The sequence below is a fragment of the Salarias fasciatus genome, chromosome 17 (assembly GCF_902148845.1).
Source record: "Salarias fasciatus chromosome 17, fSalaFa1.1, whole genome shotgun sequence".
Lineage (NCBI taxonomy): Eukaryota > Metazoa > Chordata > Actinopteri > Blenniiformes > Blenniidae > Salarias > Salarias fasciatus.
This window is the reverse complement of record NC_043761.1, coordinates 11,514,158-11,531,004: the sequence shown is the minus strand read 5'-3', so window position 1 is coordinate 11,531,004 and position 16,847 is coordinate 11,514,158. Positions and strand designations below refer to the sequence as shown.

Here is a 16,847-nt window from a genome sequence, read left to right as displayed (position 1 = left end):
TTCACCTGCTGCTACACATCTGAGTCCAGCCCTCAGTGCACCGGTCTGCATGGTCAAAAAAACATGTCAGAAACTCGCTGTTTTTCTTCCATTATAAAGAACAAGAAAGAGATTTGGAGTTTACATGGTTTGAACTCCCTTTTTTTTCTCTCTCTCTTCGAGGTCAGTTTGAGCCGAGAAAATAAATCTCTCAAAGGTTTTTTTTTTTTGAAAATACATCTTCCATCTGTGCAGGTTAAAACTGATTTCACAAAGGTTAACTGTGTGAACAAGACAGTTGGATCAGTTTTGCGGTTTCTTCCCGCACCGAAGTCCCGGCAGTTTATTTGCTGCTGTTTTATCTTGAATTGTGTCTCTGCTCTTTATGAGTTTTACCTTGAAGTTCGCGACCTTGTCTGCACGAGGTCGGTCTGAAAATGTCTGGCGGAGAACTGAGTCCGACCGTATATTCTTCATGAATATGTGGACTGTTTGACACTTAGACCTTTGCTTTTTACTTGCCTTCTGAAAAAAAGACTTGATAGTTTTGAATTCCTGTGGATTGAAAAACAAGAATGTGAGTTTAAACAGCTTATTTTTAAAGTAAAATATTCCAAGGTTTTGCATCATAAGAATTCTTGTTGCGGTTTAAATTACAGCTGGCTTTAAGGCTCCAACTTCTATCCTGCTCTGTTGTTTTCTACATAAAGCAGATTGATCACTGACGCACACAGAGGGTGAGCCAATAGGGTCATACAAAAAAAAAAAATCAAGCGAGCCAAGACAACTAGAATAACGCTAGAAGAAGACAAGACATCTTAAATGCTTATTTATCATCATCTGTCATACTCCCATGCGCCCATTGCATTGGAATAAGCATTTGGCAATCAGTCCATCAGAGGGAACCGTTCTGAATTAACATACTGGCAAAATAACAGAAAGAAGAGTGGAGCTGGGGCTCGGCTCGGCTCGCAGACAGCGGTGGTCTGTGAGGCCATTAAACACCTGGAGGCATGTCACACAGATGCTCCTGCTTTTGGTCCACATTCACAAGCTTCAGAAATACTGAACTGCAGAGTACAGACGGACGGCACGTTACATATGAGCAGAAAACTACATCATAAACCGTGAAAGAAGAATCATACAGCAAGACAAGAACTGCAACACAAGAAGGGCAAACTACTCATGAAAGCCTAAGACAAATGAAATATAACACGAGGACTGTAACTGTGGGCGCAAATGAAAGAAAACCAATCAGAAATCAAGCTTTTATGTTCTTCATACAGGTATGAAAGGAGCTTTAGCCAAATTCGGAGCTGACAGGCTGGTTATCAGCAGGCACACCACAGCTCTGGCGACACTCTGGGTCTGAGGCACTTTCAGTTAAATTCACTCAACATGCAAATTGAAACTGTAATTCATTTACACAGAGATAAGAGCGCTACTCTGTCTCAATAATGCCTTTTTATACAGAATATTAAATAACTGTTTGATGGAGATTTTCTAGTTGTTTGAATGTCCACTTCCTGGGTTAATTGAATTGAACAGGAAGTGAACCGTTCTTGTGATTCAGACCTGCTACTTTGTTCACATCAGCCTTTGCTTTTAATTGCAGGTCAAAATATATTCGGCCTTAATGGCTAAAGCTGGAATAGACTGTACCGGTTTATGCAAAACCTGGTGACCCTTGTTATCTCGGCATAATCTGACAACGTTCCAGAGCGTTCTGTGACGTCGCAGTGATTCGACATGTTGTGCCCCCTGAAATGTTGGCTTGAAGTCAGGTGTCAGTTGAGAGGAGCAGCACGGCTGCATAGAGGTTAACGCGGACGCCTCACAGTGAGAACACACCCAGTTCCAGTCTTAGACGGGTGCACACAGTCGCAGTCTTCTTCCTGTGTGAAACGGTTTCCTCCCACACTTGAAAAACATGCATTAGAGGGAGGCTCATTTCTAATTGTCAACTCACTCTCTGCTCATTCTGCTTTGTCCTGTCACGTTCAGCCTGCCCAGAGCGTGTCCTGCCTTTTGCCCACGAGTTTGGATCTCGTACCTCACAACCCTCGGCTGGACAAAACATCAGAAAAGCAGAATTTAAGTTCTAATAAAATCCTGCAGCGTTCCCCGTAGAAGAGAAACAGCCAAGCACACAGCTGCTGCATGAATAAAAAAAACCTTTGTCTTTATCTTGAGGTGAACTCTTTAATCGTCTGATTATGTGCTTTGCTTTTGTTCTTCCTTATTGTCCTTGAACATGACAGACTCAGTGTGTGCAAAACATTCAGTGTCATGCAGCACTGAGCCACAACTTAAGGTTGCCTTAGCATAATGTTTGACCGCAGTGAAAAAGTGTTTTCAGATTTTCGTTCAGATTACTTTTTTTTCCAATTTACACTGCCATGCTTCCTGTGCAATTCATGCTACATCTTTTTTTTTTCTTTTTTTTTTTTTAACAAAAGCCTCATGAAATCCAACAGCAGTTTTACATCGGAGTGTATTTTGCCTTGGCAAGTCTCTTTCGTTCTTCGCCTTTGTAGTTTTCCAATACCTTTGTGTTCTGCAATTGGCTGTATTTGAAACCACAGGATGTAATGTGCCAGGAAGTATATAGCACAAAATCCAGAGCAAAATCATCAGGTTGCCAAAAAAACTGAATGTTACAGTGATTGGAAGCAGTTTCCAGCGTGCCTCTGACCGGTCTACCCTGACGGCTGTATTTTACATGGTAAAGTGTTGGAACGGCTTTGTGCTTTGCTTTGTTTCTTTATGAGGTTTACTGGCAAATAACAAAAGTGTGAATTGGCAGTACCGACTGGATTGAAGTATTTCCTCTAAAACAGAACACAAATGCTGAAACCTAACTCCTGTGAATCCGTTTTCTCCCAAACATTGGAGATTCAACCATGTCCCGAATATACTTCCCTGCAAAAAAGCCACTTTTTGTGTTTTAGCTGGAGGTGGACCAATGCTGGACTTTTTTTTTTCTTCCCCCGCTATTGTTGTGCGATGAAGCCTCCTAACTTCTACCCAGAAAAAGGCTTAAAAATCATAGCTGTTAACATGTTGAAATCTGTTGCAATGCTCAGTGTTTCCTGTCAAACACGTGTTAAACCCCACTCCACAGTTGCTGCAGATTTTTTTTTTCCTTTCCTGTCTCCCTTTTTTTTGCCCATTCCCCTTGTTTGAGAAGAGTATGACAAACTTTAAACAAAATAAAGCAAGAAAGAAAAACTTTCTCTTTATTGATGGTTGAATGACAAGCTCCACTGACAGCAAAGCGCAGAGAGCCGGCAGAGACACACACGCACACACACACACACACACAATCCGAGTGTGTACGCACATGCATTATGCACACACGCCTTCAACCACATATGCACAGGAAGACAAGCACACACAAGCACACCGCACCTCCCACGCTACCAAAACACTGCCTCACCTGACAAATTAGAATGTGTGTGAGCCTGTTGGTTTTTGACATCGCAGGTATCTGTCACATTTCTGTCAGGGCTTCACGTGGCTTCACATCCAGACAAAGAAAGCTGAAGAGAACCCTCGTGTCATTCCCCTCCCTCTCCCCTCTCTCCCTGTCCATCGTCTCTCTCCCGTCTCTGCTGGGTACTGCCGAATGAGGCAGGAATAGGGAGCAGAAGTCAGCATCACACGCTGCATAATTCCGTCTCCCACTGCAATTGTCGAAGCTTTTATAAAACATTCAGGAGCAATGTTCATGGCTTGATTTTAAATGAAGTGGGGTTTTATGAGTTTATGCTGAAGATTTTGTGTTTTTTGTTCTTGTTTTTCTTTCATTTAATCTGTTGGATGTTACATTTATGTCAGAAAATCTAAGGATAATAATCAATTTCAGCAATATAACATGGATAAATGACAGCTCAGACTGAAAATATGATTAAGGAAAAGTCTTGGGGTAACGCTACAAACATCTTTAGACGTTTCACAGTGAGTCTGTTTTGCTTTTGCCAAGCTAATGTTCATGCTGAGTGTTTTTTTTTTGCCTCTGTACTGCTTATGTTTTAAAAGCTATACTTCAAAGAGACCTTTTTTTCCATGAGTACAATCACAGAACCCATGCACACATAGGCAGAACATGCAAACTCCACACAGAGAGCTTCCTAACCCCAAACTTGAACCAGGAATATTCTCTCTTGGACATTAGAGCGCGAATCACTCTGCGACCCCATAACAATATGATGCTGAAATAATTTTGTTTTGGTTTTTTGGTTTTGACCTTTCACTGTATTAAAAAAGATGCAGAAGATTCAGAAGTTCTAGCTTTTCATTGTCTGATTTTGGTGTTTTTTTCAGTCTGAATCAACAAAGAAGTGGTCAGCAAACTTGTAGTGGTGGTTCAGCCATAGAAGCTTCTTGATTTTAGACAAAAATGTCAAAGTGAACATGTGTCTGTCTCATACTTTAGCCTTCTAGACTATTCTTTGAGTAACTGAAGTGAACTCATTTCAACTGTTATTTTTGCTGTTCATTGACTGAGCAACTGATGAAATAATTTAAAAAGTAATCATCTGATTAATATTATAATAAAAGCAAAGCATAATTGCAGTCCCCAACAAAATAATCAGTTTTAAAAGAAGGAAGACTGTGAACACAGTGGGAGAGGAAGGAGTGGATTAGATTCATGTTTCCTGAGGAGCTAAAAGCACAACGACATCTCTGTTCCAGTAAAGAAAGAAGTAATTGTAATCTGCCGAGTTAATATTTAAAGAAAAAGCATTAATAATGTATCACTCAGGGGGTGCATGAAGTCAATACTCTTTCTTTTGCTGTAAAACTTGGATATGTTGAAATGGAAAGAATTATTCTTGACCTTCCCCTAAATTCTTACCTTTGTGGGGGAAAAAAAAAAGAAAAAGCGCCTCATTACTTTCAGAGGAATGTGAAGCAGAGGTGTGTGTGCGTGCGTGCATGTGTGTGTGTGTGTGTGTGTGTGTGTGTGTGTGTGGTGTCCAAGTGAAAATAATTAGCTGGTCTGCTGGGCAGCAGAGTATGAGAGGCAGTGGCAGGATTTCTGCATAAATACTTTTAATATGTTTGTGAGCATGTGACTGTTGTGCCAACTATTGTTAAAGTTTAGGCAGATTAGGTGTGTGTGTGTGTGTGTGTGTGTGTGTGTGTGTGTGTGTGTGTGTGTGTGTGTGTGTGTGTGTGTGTGTGTGTGTGTGTGTGTGTGTGTGTGTGTGTGTGTGTGTGTGTGTGTGTGTGTGTCCAGACGGCATTTTAACATGGCTAGCCGACTTCTTGCAGCCCACAGTTAAACAGTGACTCACAGATTCCTCTCTCCCTCTCCGTCTCTTTCTCACCAACCTCACATTTTTTTCTCATCTCTCTCTCTTCCTCCTTTCCTTTTCTCATTTCTCACCACTTTCCCCGGGTTTCGGTGTTTCTCCCCGGGCCTCACCACCCCCTCTCGCTTCTCCTTTCCAGGTCGGGTGCTGACTCCAGCAGACTTTGGGACAGTGAAGCGTTTTCCTCCCGTCCTCCCCCTCTTTTCTCTGACTGCACCAGTCCCGAGCCCAGTAAGTCATAATAACACCACACAATGGTCCAACTGCTCATTTTTCCTCCTATCATGGTTATTTTATTACTTGTTCTTTTACTGTCATGTTGGAACTAAACTTTTAGAGCTGGTGTTAATGAGGTTGTACATCTGAAAAGCCCCATTGACTGTAATTAAGCTAATTTTATGAGGGGAAAACATGTGCAAAGTATAGTGTCGCTGATGCTCATTAAGTTTTAGGAAGCCTTTCATTAACCAGCGCTGATTGGCTCACAATGGGAGGAAAAGCACGAGGGGCACGCAAACACACACACGCGCACGCACAGCCACACAAGGTGAGATGCCCAAATCAAAAGCAATACCAAATGTTCTTGCCTGGAACTGCTAATAAAAAAAAAAAAAAAAAAGGCTTCCTGACACACACACACACACAGCCCCCAAGGCCCCGGGGACTTCAAAGAGCCGTCTACTGTACCTCAGCGACACCTCAACACCAGGTGCCATGGAGAGGAGGGAGGGCGGCTGGAGACAAGGAAAAAAAGAGGAGTGGGGGGGGGGAGAGAGAGGAGGTACAGAGGGAAAGACAACCGAGGGAGAAGGAGGTGAAAAGATAGAGAAAAGAAAGGTAGCAGTAGGTGGGAGGATAGATAAGCGGTTGCGCAGAGACGAGAAGAAAAGGCTCCGGAATAAGTTGAGAAGCAGAGAGACGGGAGATGAAAGCTGACCGGCAGACAGGCAGGGATCTAAAAACAGGCCAGGAAGACAGACGGGGCGGCAGACGAGAGCGAGACACGCAAGGAGTTTGTTGCAACCAAAGACAGAGACGTGCGGGGGAGGGCAGCAACACTGTGCTGCTAATATCCCCGCTGCTTTGTTGTGAAGAACGCCAGTTCCCCTTTTAATGGCGAACTATTCCTTTAATGACGGCAGTAAAGCACACTCGCACAGATACATAATGCTGTTCCCCTCTGCCTGACAGGAAATGTGGTTCAGAGCACAATGTGACGAGTCGCAGTTCAACTTTTACAACTCGCGGGCCAAAGACACACACACCGACACACACACACAGACGCTCACAGTTCAAATGCAAAAGCAGCACTTTATTATGAAAAGCGACCTATATGCAGCACAAATGTGAAACTTTGTCTAATTCGGGCGCCCGTAGGTTTTTTGAATTACCGTGCTTAGGAGCTGTCAGTCAAACAGACAGGCAGGGAGAGACGCGCAACCGAGAGGAAGATATGGTCTTTACATGAAGCCATTTACCGCACGCTTTGATCCCCGCTACCCACGGTGCAGCGGTGCAATGAGTGCACTCTGTTTTCCTCCTCCTTGTTTTGTGGCTTCGGACCTTCGCGGCGCCCGGCAGAACGAACCCCGTCGTCCCAGAACTGTCCGGCTCAGGCAGCTGTGGCCGTCGTCGACTCGGGGAAGTGGAGCTAATGGCGAGGAGCTCCGGCTTTCAGGCCCGTTCTGACAATGCGGATTTGCCTTTGTTTGCCGCGTGAACATCATGTCAGAACATTTTGTTTAATTTGTGCGTCGCTTGTTTAAGTAGACGGTGTACTAGAGCAGTATAAAAGCCTGGTGCGGCACTCCCTGAAGCCAAACATATTCAGCTAAAAAGACTAAAAGCGAGGGTCAAACGGGCAGCGGTGAAGGATAATTAAGCACATCTAGTAAAGTACTACACCTGAGTACAGTTTTTAGGTACATCTCCATTATTTCCTATTAAGGGTGTTTTGTACACTCTCTCCAAGATGATATCCAAGGGGAATTCTACTCTTGGAAACATGCTGAGAACATGCAAACTCGTGTTAACCACATTACTACTTGTCTTCGAGAAAATAATCCCTGTTCAAGAGAAGCTCATGTCCAGATGTTTCAACACTAACACTTTGGCATAAAAAAACACTCCAATATCTAAAATACTTCTACCTTGACACTGACTAGTAGAACGCTGGTGCTTTTTTTTACTTCAAATTACCCAAGAAGCATTTCCTTTTCCATAGCTACTTGAGTGTGGTCAAATATTATTCCAGGGAGAGCGCTCACTGAGCTAAGTCATGGCCCAAGGCTGCCTGACACTGAGCGCTTTGAACAGACAGAGTCCGTGAAGTTACAAGGACAATAAAGCACACCGAGTGGAACCACATAATCAGATAATGATAGACTTTACTTGAAGATAAAGACCTCGTTTCATTATATATATCCAGTATATACTGTCTATTCAGCTGCTTCCTTTTACAGGGATCACTACATGTAATGTAGGCTTGGATTTTTTTTTCTTTTTTTCTTCATGAATGTCCTTCATGCCACAACTAAGAGTTGAACCCAGGTCACCATTCAAGGTCAAGACTTACACTGATGCACCAGGACTTTAAAAAGACAATCATGTCAAAGGAAGATTGTTTTATATATAAAGTGCTTTCAGAGCCGGGACCACAGTCTCTCACCTAACATATGGAAATATCTCCCAATGGATCAAAGTGTATTAAGAGACAGATGTTAGCAGGAGAGCAGTGTGTGCGTAGTGCAGTGGTTTAATTTGTATGTTTATTGCCCATGTGTAGTTATTAAAGTTCATCTGCAGACTGGAATTTAAAAAATGGTAAATAATACTGTGATACTTAAATGAGTTTTTGCATCGCTAGGTTTAAGAGCCTTCATCACTGTGCATGTGTGAACTTTCTACCCTGAGTCCAAAAAAGAAAAATGCTTTTTAGGTTAACCGATGACTCAAATGTATCCGCATGTGAGTATGTATCACACACCTGTGGCGGCCTGCAGTCAGCTGGGATGGGCTTCAGCTGCCCTGAGTTAGATCAAGCAGCATAAATCAATGGATTGCTGGATGAATAAAATCCAAACAGTGAATTTACTGGCTATGCATTTGCGTAAGTGTTTCACAGTAGAGTTGTGACTGTGCTTCACAGTCAAAAGTGAGAGTGTTTACGTTCTGTTTTAGTGAGCCTACAGCAATTTTCCATTGTATTGGAGCTTTTTCAGACGGCTTCTGGCGACCTACAGTGACATTGTTTGACATGTTTATAAAGAGATTGGAAGCGACCGTGCTATTTTTCTTTAATACAATACAAAGTTAACCTGCATCCCATACAACAGAGTGATCTATCACTAACTGAAGCGCCTGCAGCAGGACTCCTGACTTTAATTCACACTCAGCTCGCTATATTCAAAATGCAAATTGAGACCGAAACTTATAGAATAATGGAGGAGTTTGTATTCTGCTCACAGATTGTTCGGGGGAATTGTTCCAACGACTGAAAAAAGGGATTTTATGTATTTGAAAATGAGAAGAACTGGTGCTTCACAGGTGGTCTGCATCACCTCCACAAGGACTCAGGGAAAACAGCGAGAGGCACAAAGCCGCAAGGTGACCTGATGTTAAAACATGACAACCTCCCTCACTGTCGATGTGTCCTTGAGCAAGGCGCGAGATCCCCCACCAGCTCCAGCCGTGGGGCTCTGGAGCAGAGCCTGACCTCTGACCTCCCTGTGGTGGGTAGGGGACAAAAAGAGATTTTCCCAGTGGGGATTAATAAAGTATCACATTATCATTTGAATGCAGCTGATTGAATCTTCTTCACTCCACATTTCTGCCTGCAGATCGTTTTGTAGAAATGTGCGATGTGACCTCGCTGCTTGTGTCTGCCCATGTCAAATGTGTCTGAAAACAAATGCCATTGTGCGTCTTCCCACCTCTGTTCATTCATCAGTATTGTACTTAAGTCCCAGTCTATCTGACTCACAGTGGCACTAAATTTTAAGTAGCGCTCGCAAGAAAGACACGAAGCATTTGCAACAGTGGCTCAAAGCTGATCTGACTTTTAAGTCTGCGTGGTATTCTTTGTCTGTGGCGGAGACGGTTCTGAGTCGAAGTGCAAACTGTCAGAGACAAATCTTTTACATCTCGGTGTGCGCCGGTTGCAGCGCTATTGCACAAGACCAAAGGGCAGCTCAAGCAAAGTTAGGAAACAGCCAACAGTGACACTTTGTGTGTGTGTGTGTGTGTGTGTGTGTGTGTGTGTGTGTGTGTGTGCGTCTTTCGGTCCCTGTGGTCAACAATCCCTCTGCTGGCCTTTATCCTCAAATCCCCATGGACAGAGAGTCAGGAGAGGGAGAATGCTTAAATGCTTTGAATGATGGTGTGGAATGCTAAAAAGAAGTGTGTGTGTGTGTGTGTGTGTGTGTGTGTGTGTGTGTGTGTGTGTGTGTGTGTGTGTGTGTGTGTGTGGTGATAGAAATGAGGGGGTGCAGTGAGAGGAGGGAGGGGGTCTCTTGCCTGGTCGAGGATCTGGTATGCGTGACTGAACAAGAGGAGAAAAAGAGGAAGAGAAGAAAAAAAAAAAGAGAGACCCAACCAAAACCTGCCTTCGTAACTTCTAAAGAGACACAATGGCTACTGCCTGGCCTGGTAACCCTCAGTGTGTGTGTGTGTGTGTGTGTGTGTGTGTGTGTCACTTCACACACAGGACACGTTCTGATAGAAAGCAGAGAGAGGGAAATCTGCTCTAACCAACTTTTAGATCTCATTACTCTGCACATGCAGCCGCCGCGCAGATGCAGCTCCGCCACATGTGAGATGAAACCCTGTAGGGGTAAAAGAAGGGCCAAACTAATACCTAAACCCTTTCATTTAAACCATGAAATCCACTAAATTTAACCCTAACCCCGTTAAACCTACACTTTGAAAGCTTGTGACTTACATGTGAAACTCTACTGCACATCCAGTTGAGGAGCGCTTCCAAATCCAAAAAACAAAAAAAACAGACGTTGTTGATTAAAAAAAGAAATCAGCAAGCTAGAGTGGTTTGCCATAGTAAACGCCTTGGTGATAATTAATTACACCGGCACTGCAGCCAAATCAAGACGGCAAGCATCCATTTTGAATCTCCTCATAAATAATAAAACAACACACAAGACTTTCTTTTTTTTTTTTTTTTTTTCCTCCTTTCAGCCGTTTCGAGAGGCGAGACCGGACCGATCAGGGACAATACTCACTAATGAGTGAGGGGATTTTTAGCAGCTGTAGCTTAAAATAAAACACCTGAGTGTGTGACATGTCAAAGCAGGATCAGATGTGATCGCATGGCGGGAAACGATTACTAATAATGAAAAGTGTACCAACAATGCAGTGCTACTCCTACACAAAAGTGAGCCACGCCGTTCTTTCTTCATTCATTATATAAATATCTTTATTTGTTTTAACCGTAAGAATATAAAACAATTTAAATTTGGGATTCTGCATTTTTCTCTTTACAAACACATAATATACAGTACATCTTTTTAATTTCAGACACACACAGCTTTTTCAGCAGGACGCACATCCGTATATTAATCTTCTAGCAGGTCATTGCATTACATTGAAACGCACACACACTGGCATCAGTGTGCGTGTGCATGTGTGTGTACAGCCTAAATGCGTGTGTGAACGAAAAAGAGAGAGAGAGAGAGAGAAAAGAGAAAGATGGGGAGAAAGAGAGAGCAAGAAAAAGACGCATTCGCTTGTAACCCGAGACGGAGGAGAGAGAAAGAAAAATAATCAATTGCTCCTTATTCTAAGCATGTCTCAAAATGGATTCAGGGTATTTTTATTCAGAGAGAAGAGGGGTGAGAGATGGAGAAAAAGAGGAGGAAAGAAAAGATCTCCCTGCCCTCCTCTCTTCCTCTCGGTCTCTCCATACTCCACACCGGCGAGAGAAACATGAATATGAATGCGACCTGTGTTGGCATTGACGTGGGAAAATTTCAAAAAGAAGAGAAAAACCACGAGGCAAAAAACCCTGATTCGTTTCCATCGATAAAGGGTAGGAAATAGAAATCACTTCAATTTGAAGTACGATGCTCTGAGCAACATTCACCGACATTTATCCACACAAGCATCCCTTACAAAATAAAAAATAAAAATACCTACAGCCTGATTATCCTATAAGGACATACACTGTGCTTAATAATGGTTTGATCATGCTTGTTTCATGTGTAACATTCCTCTATATTTCTCGTACATCATTATAGAATCTATAGGTATTTCTTAAAGGTACGCTCATAATCTTGTCTCCTTTATATTGGTCAAAGCTTAAATACAACATGTCTCTCAAGGGTGTTAAAGTTGGACTTTATCCCTAAAGAAATGAAGGAAACAATAAAAGAAAGCTCTTGATGTATTTTTGCATAAAGCCCTGTCCTCTCGTGATACGGCGAGCTGTCAAAGCTCGCCGCTCCTTTTCTCTCTCTCTCTTTTTCCCTCGCTCCCTGGAAATGTGTTGCTGTTTACGGGGTAAATTAACAAAGGTAGTTAGATTGTGTCCTGGTCTCCTTTCTCTGGCTCTGCTCATGGAAGAGGGGAGGGAGAACAGAGGGGAGGGGATGGGGGAGGGGGCAGACTCAGTCCCTTTAGGCACATTTTCTCCCAGTCTCTCCTCTCTCTCTCTCTCTCTTTTTTTTTTTTAACAGTATACACCCTTTAAAAAATAACCAAATACGAGGTAGCCAAATGTTTTTAGGCGTGATGGCTGTAGCGGAGATTAGTCATAAATGTCTCAAACGCAGACTCACTGCAAAAATAAAAAAGTCTCATATTGAAGTTTTAAAACCTCCTCTTTGCTTTGATTGATTAGGGAAAGAAACCGTTTGGATGGGTGAAAGTTTCACTTCCAGAATCTTCTGGAAAGCCGGTGTCAGGAAATGAAGACTACTGAATCGAGGAAATGACTCTCTGCGAAACGAACCGATTCGCTCTGAAGTTTTGTCCAGTTCAAAGTCGCATTTTACGAGACATTAAAACTCAATATGAGATCAAAGCGTTTGTTAACAGGGGATTTCATCAGCTCAAAACAAAAGTTTTAATTGCTTTCTACCAGGCAGAATATTAAGTCATATCAAACACTAATTTAAATCCTGCAAGGCAAAACGTAAAGAAAAAATAAGACATCGAATGTAAAATTCTGGACCCATGGGAGAATGACACCTGAAGCAGGAGGATAAAGGAAGGGTTTCTCTTTTTAGGTAAAAAAGGAAATTTCCATCCCCATTCGTCCCACTTCATCATGCTCCTCATGTCTCCCTCTGTCCCCATCCAAAAAAGAAAAAGAACACACACACACACAAGCACACGCACACTCTCAAAAATAAACATTTCCAATCACCTCACTTTCTCACTCTCTGTCATCTGCCACAGTCCCAGATTCAACACTTTAAGGCAGGGGAGCTGTGTGATCCTCTCCAGTCCCCTCTTGGTGATCTTGGTACATCCATACAGGTCAATGCCCGCCAGCTGGGTCAGGTGGTCCGCTATGAGCTCCAGTCCTTTGTCCGTGATCCGTACACACTGTCCAATGTTCAGGGTCCTCAGCTCGTGCATTTGCCTCACCATCCTGTTTATCCCGTCGTCAGAGATGTGGCACGAGCACAAGGACAGGGACTTGAGCTGGTAGAGCCCCTGAGCGATGTACGCCAGAGTTTGGTCCCCGATCTTGTCACAGAAGGAAACGTCAAGTCCAGAGAGCCTCAGCGTGCCCATGGCAAGGTGCATGGTCCCCGTGTCACTGATGTTATCACAGGAGCGCAGGTTCAGGCTCCACAGGGAGCCCATGTGGGAGAGGTGGATCATCCCTGCGTCTGAGATCCCCCCACAGAAGCTCAGGTTCAACACCCGGAGTTTGGTCAGCCCCTTGGAAATGTGTTTGAGCGACAGATCTGTCAGTTTCTGACAGTCCTGCAGAGTCAGGTACTCCAGGTTTAGGCAGCCCTCCGCTGCGCTGCGGGTCATACCCGCCAAATGTCCGATCCCCACGTCTGACACATGCCTGCAGGACCTCAGGTTGAGGCTCTTGAGCCGGTGGAGGCCCCAGGCTATCAACAGAAGTCCAGTGTTGGTGATGTTGCTGCAGCCGCCGAGCTCCAGCACCTCCAGGTTCTTCAGATACTGGGCGATCCTGCCGAGACTGGAGTCAGTGATCTGCTTGCACAGACTCAGGTTCAAAACCCGGAGTGACGGGATCTCCTGCACAAACGCGTGACCCAGCCCGTTGTCAGTCAGGTTGTAGCAGCCTGACAGATTGAGGGACTCGATGTTGGGCATTCCCTGGATGACATAGCTGAGGCTGCGGCGCAGAGACAGGATCTGGACCCTCCGGATGCCCCTGGCCTGGAGGCTGGGGAACAGGGAGGGATTGGCCCGGCGGAGGTGCAGCTTGGCCTCCACCCCCCTCCACACTGACTTATGGTAGGATGCGTCCCTCCAAGCGATGCACACTTGGGCTACCCTGCCTTTGTCCCTCACATCCAGATAGCTGAAAATCATGGCCAAAATTTCCGGGAAGAGGCACGAAATGTGCGTCTCCATTGTTTTTTAAAACCCAGGCATATAAGAATTAATACTCCACACCTCCAAGGCTGAAAAGAGAAGTCCACTCAAACACCCGCTTCTGTTGCAATTACGCAAAAAGTATCAACAGTCCCAGTTATCCACAGAAGTAAAAATTAAAAAAAAGAAGAAGAGGAAATAGGAGTTGTGTGTGTGTGTTTCTCTTTTTCTCTCACACTGAACTGTGCAAAATCGATCCAACTCTCTCCAATGACACGTGATCCGGTCTGGTTGCGCAGTAGGATTCAAATGTATTAAAAAAGAAAAAGAAAAAACAAAAAAAGAGCGTTTATTCCTGCCTCAACCCCTCTCTCCGCCAAAAAAGAGGAGGAGAGGGGGGCGAAAGGAAGGAGGTGGAGGAGAGGAGGAAAAAGCGTCAATCCTTCCCCCTCTCTCCCTCTCTCAGACGACGCTTCCTTGTATTATACCTACAAAAAGCCTTCCTCTCTCGGCCGAGCGGGGATCCAGACGGTCGTACATTTCAGAATGAGAAAGTGAAAAACAAAACCGGCACTCTTACCGCCACCTACTAAAACACAGCTCCATGATAGAAAGGCAAAAAAAGATAGAGCAGGATTGGCTTTGTGGGAAGAGTGAGAGAGAGAGAGGGGCGTCCTGGGCTCAAAGCCTTTGTCTGCTCTTTTCAAACCGACTTGGCAGGGACCCCAGCACTCCGCTTCTCCGGGAGGGGTGGAGGGAAGTCATAATATCACACACGCGGGGTTTAAACAGATTCAGTAACATGCTGCGTTGCCACGGGAGTCGTAGCACTACCGTAACAAAATAAAATACTCGTGTAAATATTTAATAAGCGGCGCGATGCGAAATCATTTCCTGGTTCTATCGAGTCACCCCTACCCCCGCCGTGTCACGCAGTTGGTTTTTCCCGCCTCAGCTGGAACGGTGCGAACAGTTTCCCTTGGAAACCAACTTCTTACAATTCAGTTCACTTTGGGCTTTAACCCTTTGAGCGGACCACACAGAAAACAGAGGCACGCCAACACAGGAGCCCCTCTCAGGCCACTCACTTGGCATCAACATTTAGTTTTTTTTTTTTTTTATTGTGATTTCCTTGTTATTATTGTTATTGTGGAAATGCAAGTACAGCGCTTCCCCTTTACTCTGCTCTTTATCTCTTCTTCCTTTTTTCTTTTACTAACATTTCTACAAATACAGAAACAACACTGCCAAAGTTTAATCGGTAAACATTTCATCAGCCAAATATTTATAAGATTCAATGTGAATCAACCACTAAAGAAAACTACATTCTTATGGCATGAGAAGAAGTTTACAAGGCATTAATGAAACTGCCCTTTAAAACTAATCAGGGAATTTCATCCTGTTTCTTTCAGAGTAATAACATTGATGACGATCACATGATGCATTATTGAATTATGTGCTGCTGCTGGTGTGTTTTGCAAAGTATCTTTGTATTTATTTGATGCACTTGAAACTATAAGACACTTTGTACAAAAACTTTCAACAAAGCACTGTACAAAAAGACTTCCACATATTTTCCCTATTGTTTCCAGTCAGGCTATTGCAATATACACTGTGCATGCAGTTAAGAAAGGTGATCAAGATCCAGACAAGCATCTGGTGTAAAAACCAATAAAGTTTGCATTGCAGGTTCCAGCAACTTGCTGTGCTATAGGGAGCAGCCAAGCAGACACTGAAATTATACAGGAGCATATCTCCAGTGAGAAATGCTTTCACTTAAAGTTTTTGAGCTAGAAATTGTGAAAAGAATTATACATTTTCTTTACTATGCCGCTTTTCAACTTTATCATGTTAAATGGCACATAAAGCTGGAATAAACTGACTTCATAGTGTTGAAACATCCTCGGATTACACTCTGGGGTGTGGTATTACAGTGAAAAGCTTATAAAGAGTTAATTAATTAAAAGTTTTTTATTGACTTGGTATCTGGCACATGTGAAACACCCTTAAGACCAGATCACAGTTTGTTTGTGTTCCTCTCTGTGTCTCTCCCTCTCCATGCAGACGCACTCCACAGCATTAAAACTAATTTGTGTATACAACACAAATAAGGTATATATACAGTTTAGTGCAGTTGGGAGGTTTGGAACACTGTGGCGATAAAATACTCTTTAAAGTGTTTTTAAAATGACTCAAAGACTTTATTTCTCTCACGCGTCTCTCATAAAGATCCAAACAAATCACTTTGAAGCTGTTGTCTCACATCTGGCTTTGCTTATGTTTGGATACTTGAATAATCAAAGACTCATTTGAGCTTCAGCTGATGGCACCGTGAATATATTAGCATGTAGCCATGTGCAATAATAATAGATCGCTATACATAAGATTATTTCACAAAGTTTTTTGCAATGTATCAGGTCAAAGTAATGATCGAATTCTAAATGATGGATTGTTTTTTTGAAGTTTCCCCTTCCATGGGCCTCTCTCACCCCCAAGCGCAACCTTGGTTTGTGTATAGGTGTGCACTGTGTGCATGTGCTTGTGTGTGTCAGAATTACTATGCGTCTATGCATGTGTGTAAGCATTCACACCAGAACATATGTCCGTGCATATGTAGCCTTTTCATGTACGCAGTATATTTTTTATATGCTGGCATCTCTCCCTTTCAGCGGTTAGTTGGTCTCTTTGTGTGTCTGTGTTTGTGTGTGTGTGTGTGTGTGTGTGTGTGTGTGTGCACGTGCGTGCATGCGTGTGCAGGAGAGGGAGATAATATGACAGGGGAGCCGTTTGCTGAAGCCTGTGGAGTGTGGCAGAGTGGCTGAGTTCGAGCAAAGAGAGAGGAAGAGCTGATGAGAAACATGGAGGCAGGGAGAGGGGGGAGATAACAGAGAGGCAACAGTGATCAGGTGAGAATAACTGAGAAGGAGAGGAAGCTGCACAAACAGGCGTATTTACATAGAAAAAGGCAGCCGTGTACAACTGACAGCAGCTCTCCTCTCCTCCATCTCT

General features: G+C 43.6%; 2 protein-coding genes across 5 annotated transcripts in view; one reads left to right on the top strand and one right to left on the bottom strand.

The window, feature by feature from the left end:
- The window catches only part of wnt5b (wingless-type MMTV integration site family, member 5b), a 99,666-nt gene that overhangs the window by 58,892 nt on the left and 23,927 nt on the right, over positions 1-16,847 (top strand). For all 4 annotated transcript variants that reach the window (XM_030113698.1, XM_030113699.1, XM_030113700.1 and 1 more), the window contains one exon: positions 5,440-5,531. In XM_030113698.1, the coding sequence (XP_029969558.1) occupies positions 5,440-5,531 (92 nt within the window). The remainder of the gene's footprint in view (positions 1-5,439; positions 5,532-16,847) is intronic.
- Positions 11,947-14,534, bottom strand: fbxl14b (F-box and leucine-rich repeat protein 14b). The gene has a single exon (XM_030113703.1). The coding sequence runs from the start codon at positions 13,875-13,877 to the stop codon at positions 12,675-12,677; it is 1,203 nt and encodes a 400-aa protein (XP_029969563.1). The 5' UTR covers positions 13,878-14,534; the 3' UTR covers positions 11,947-12,674.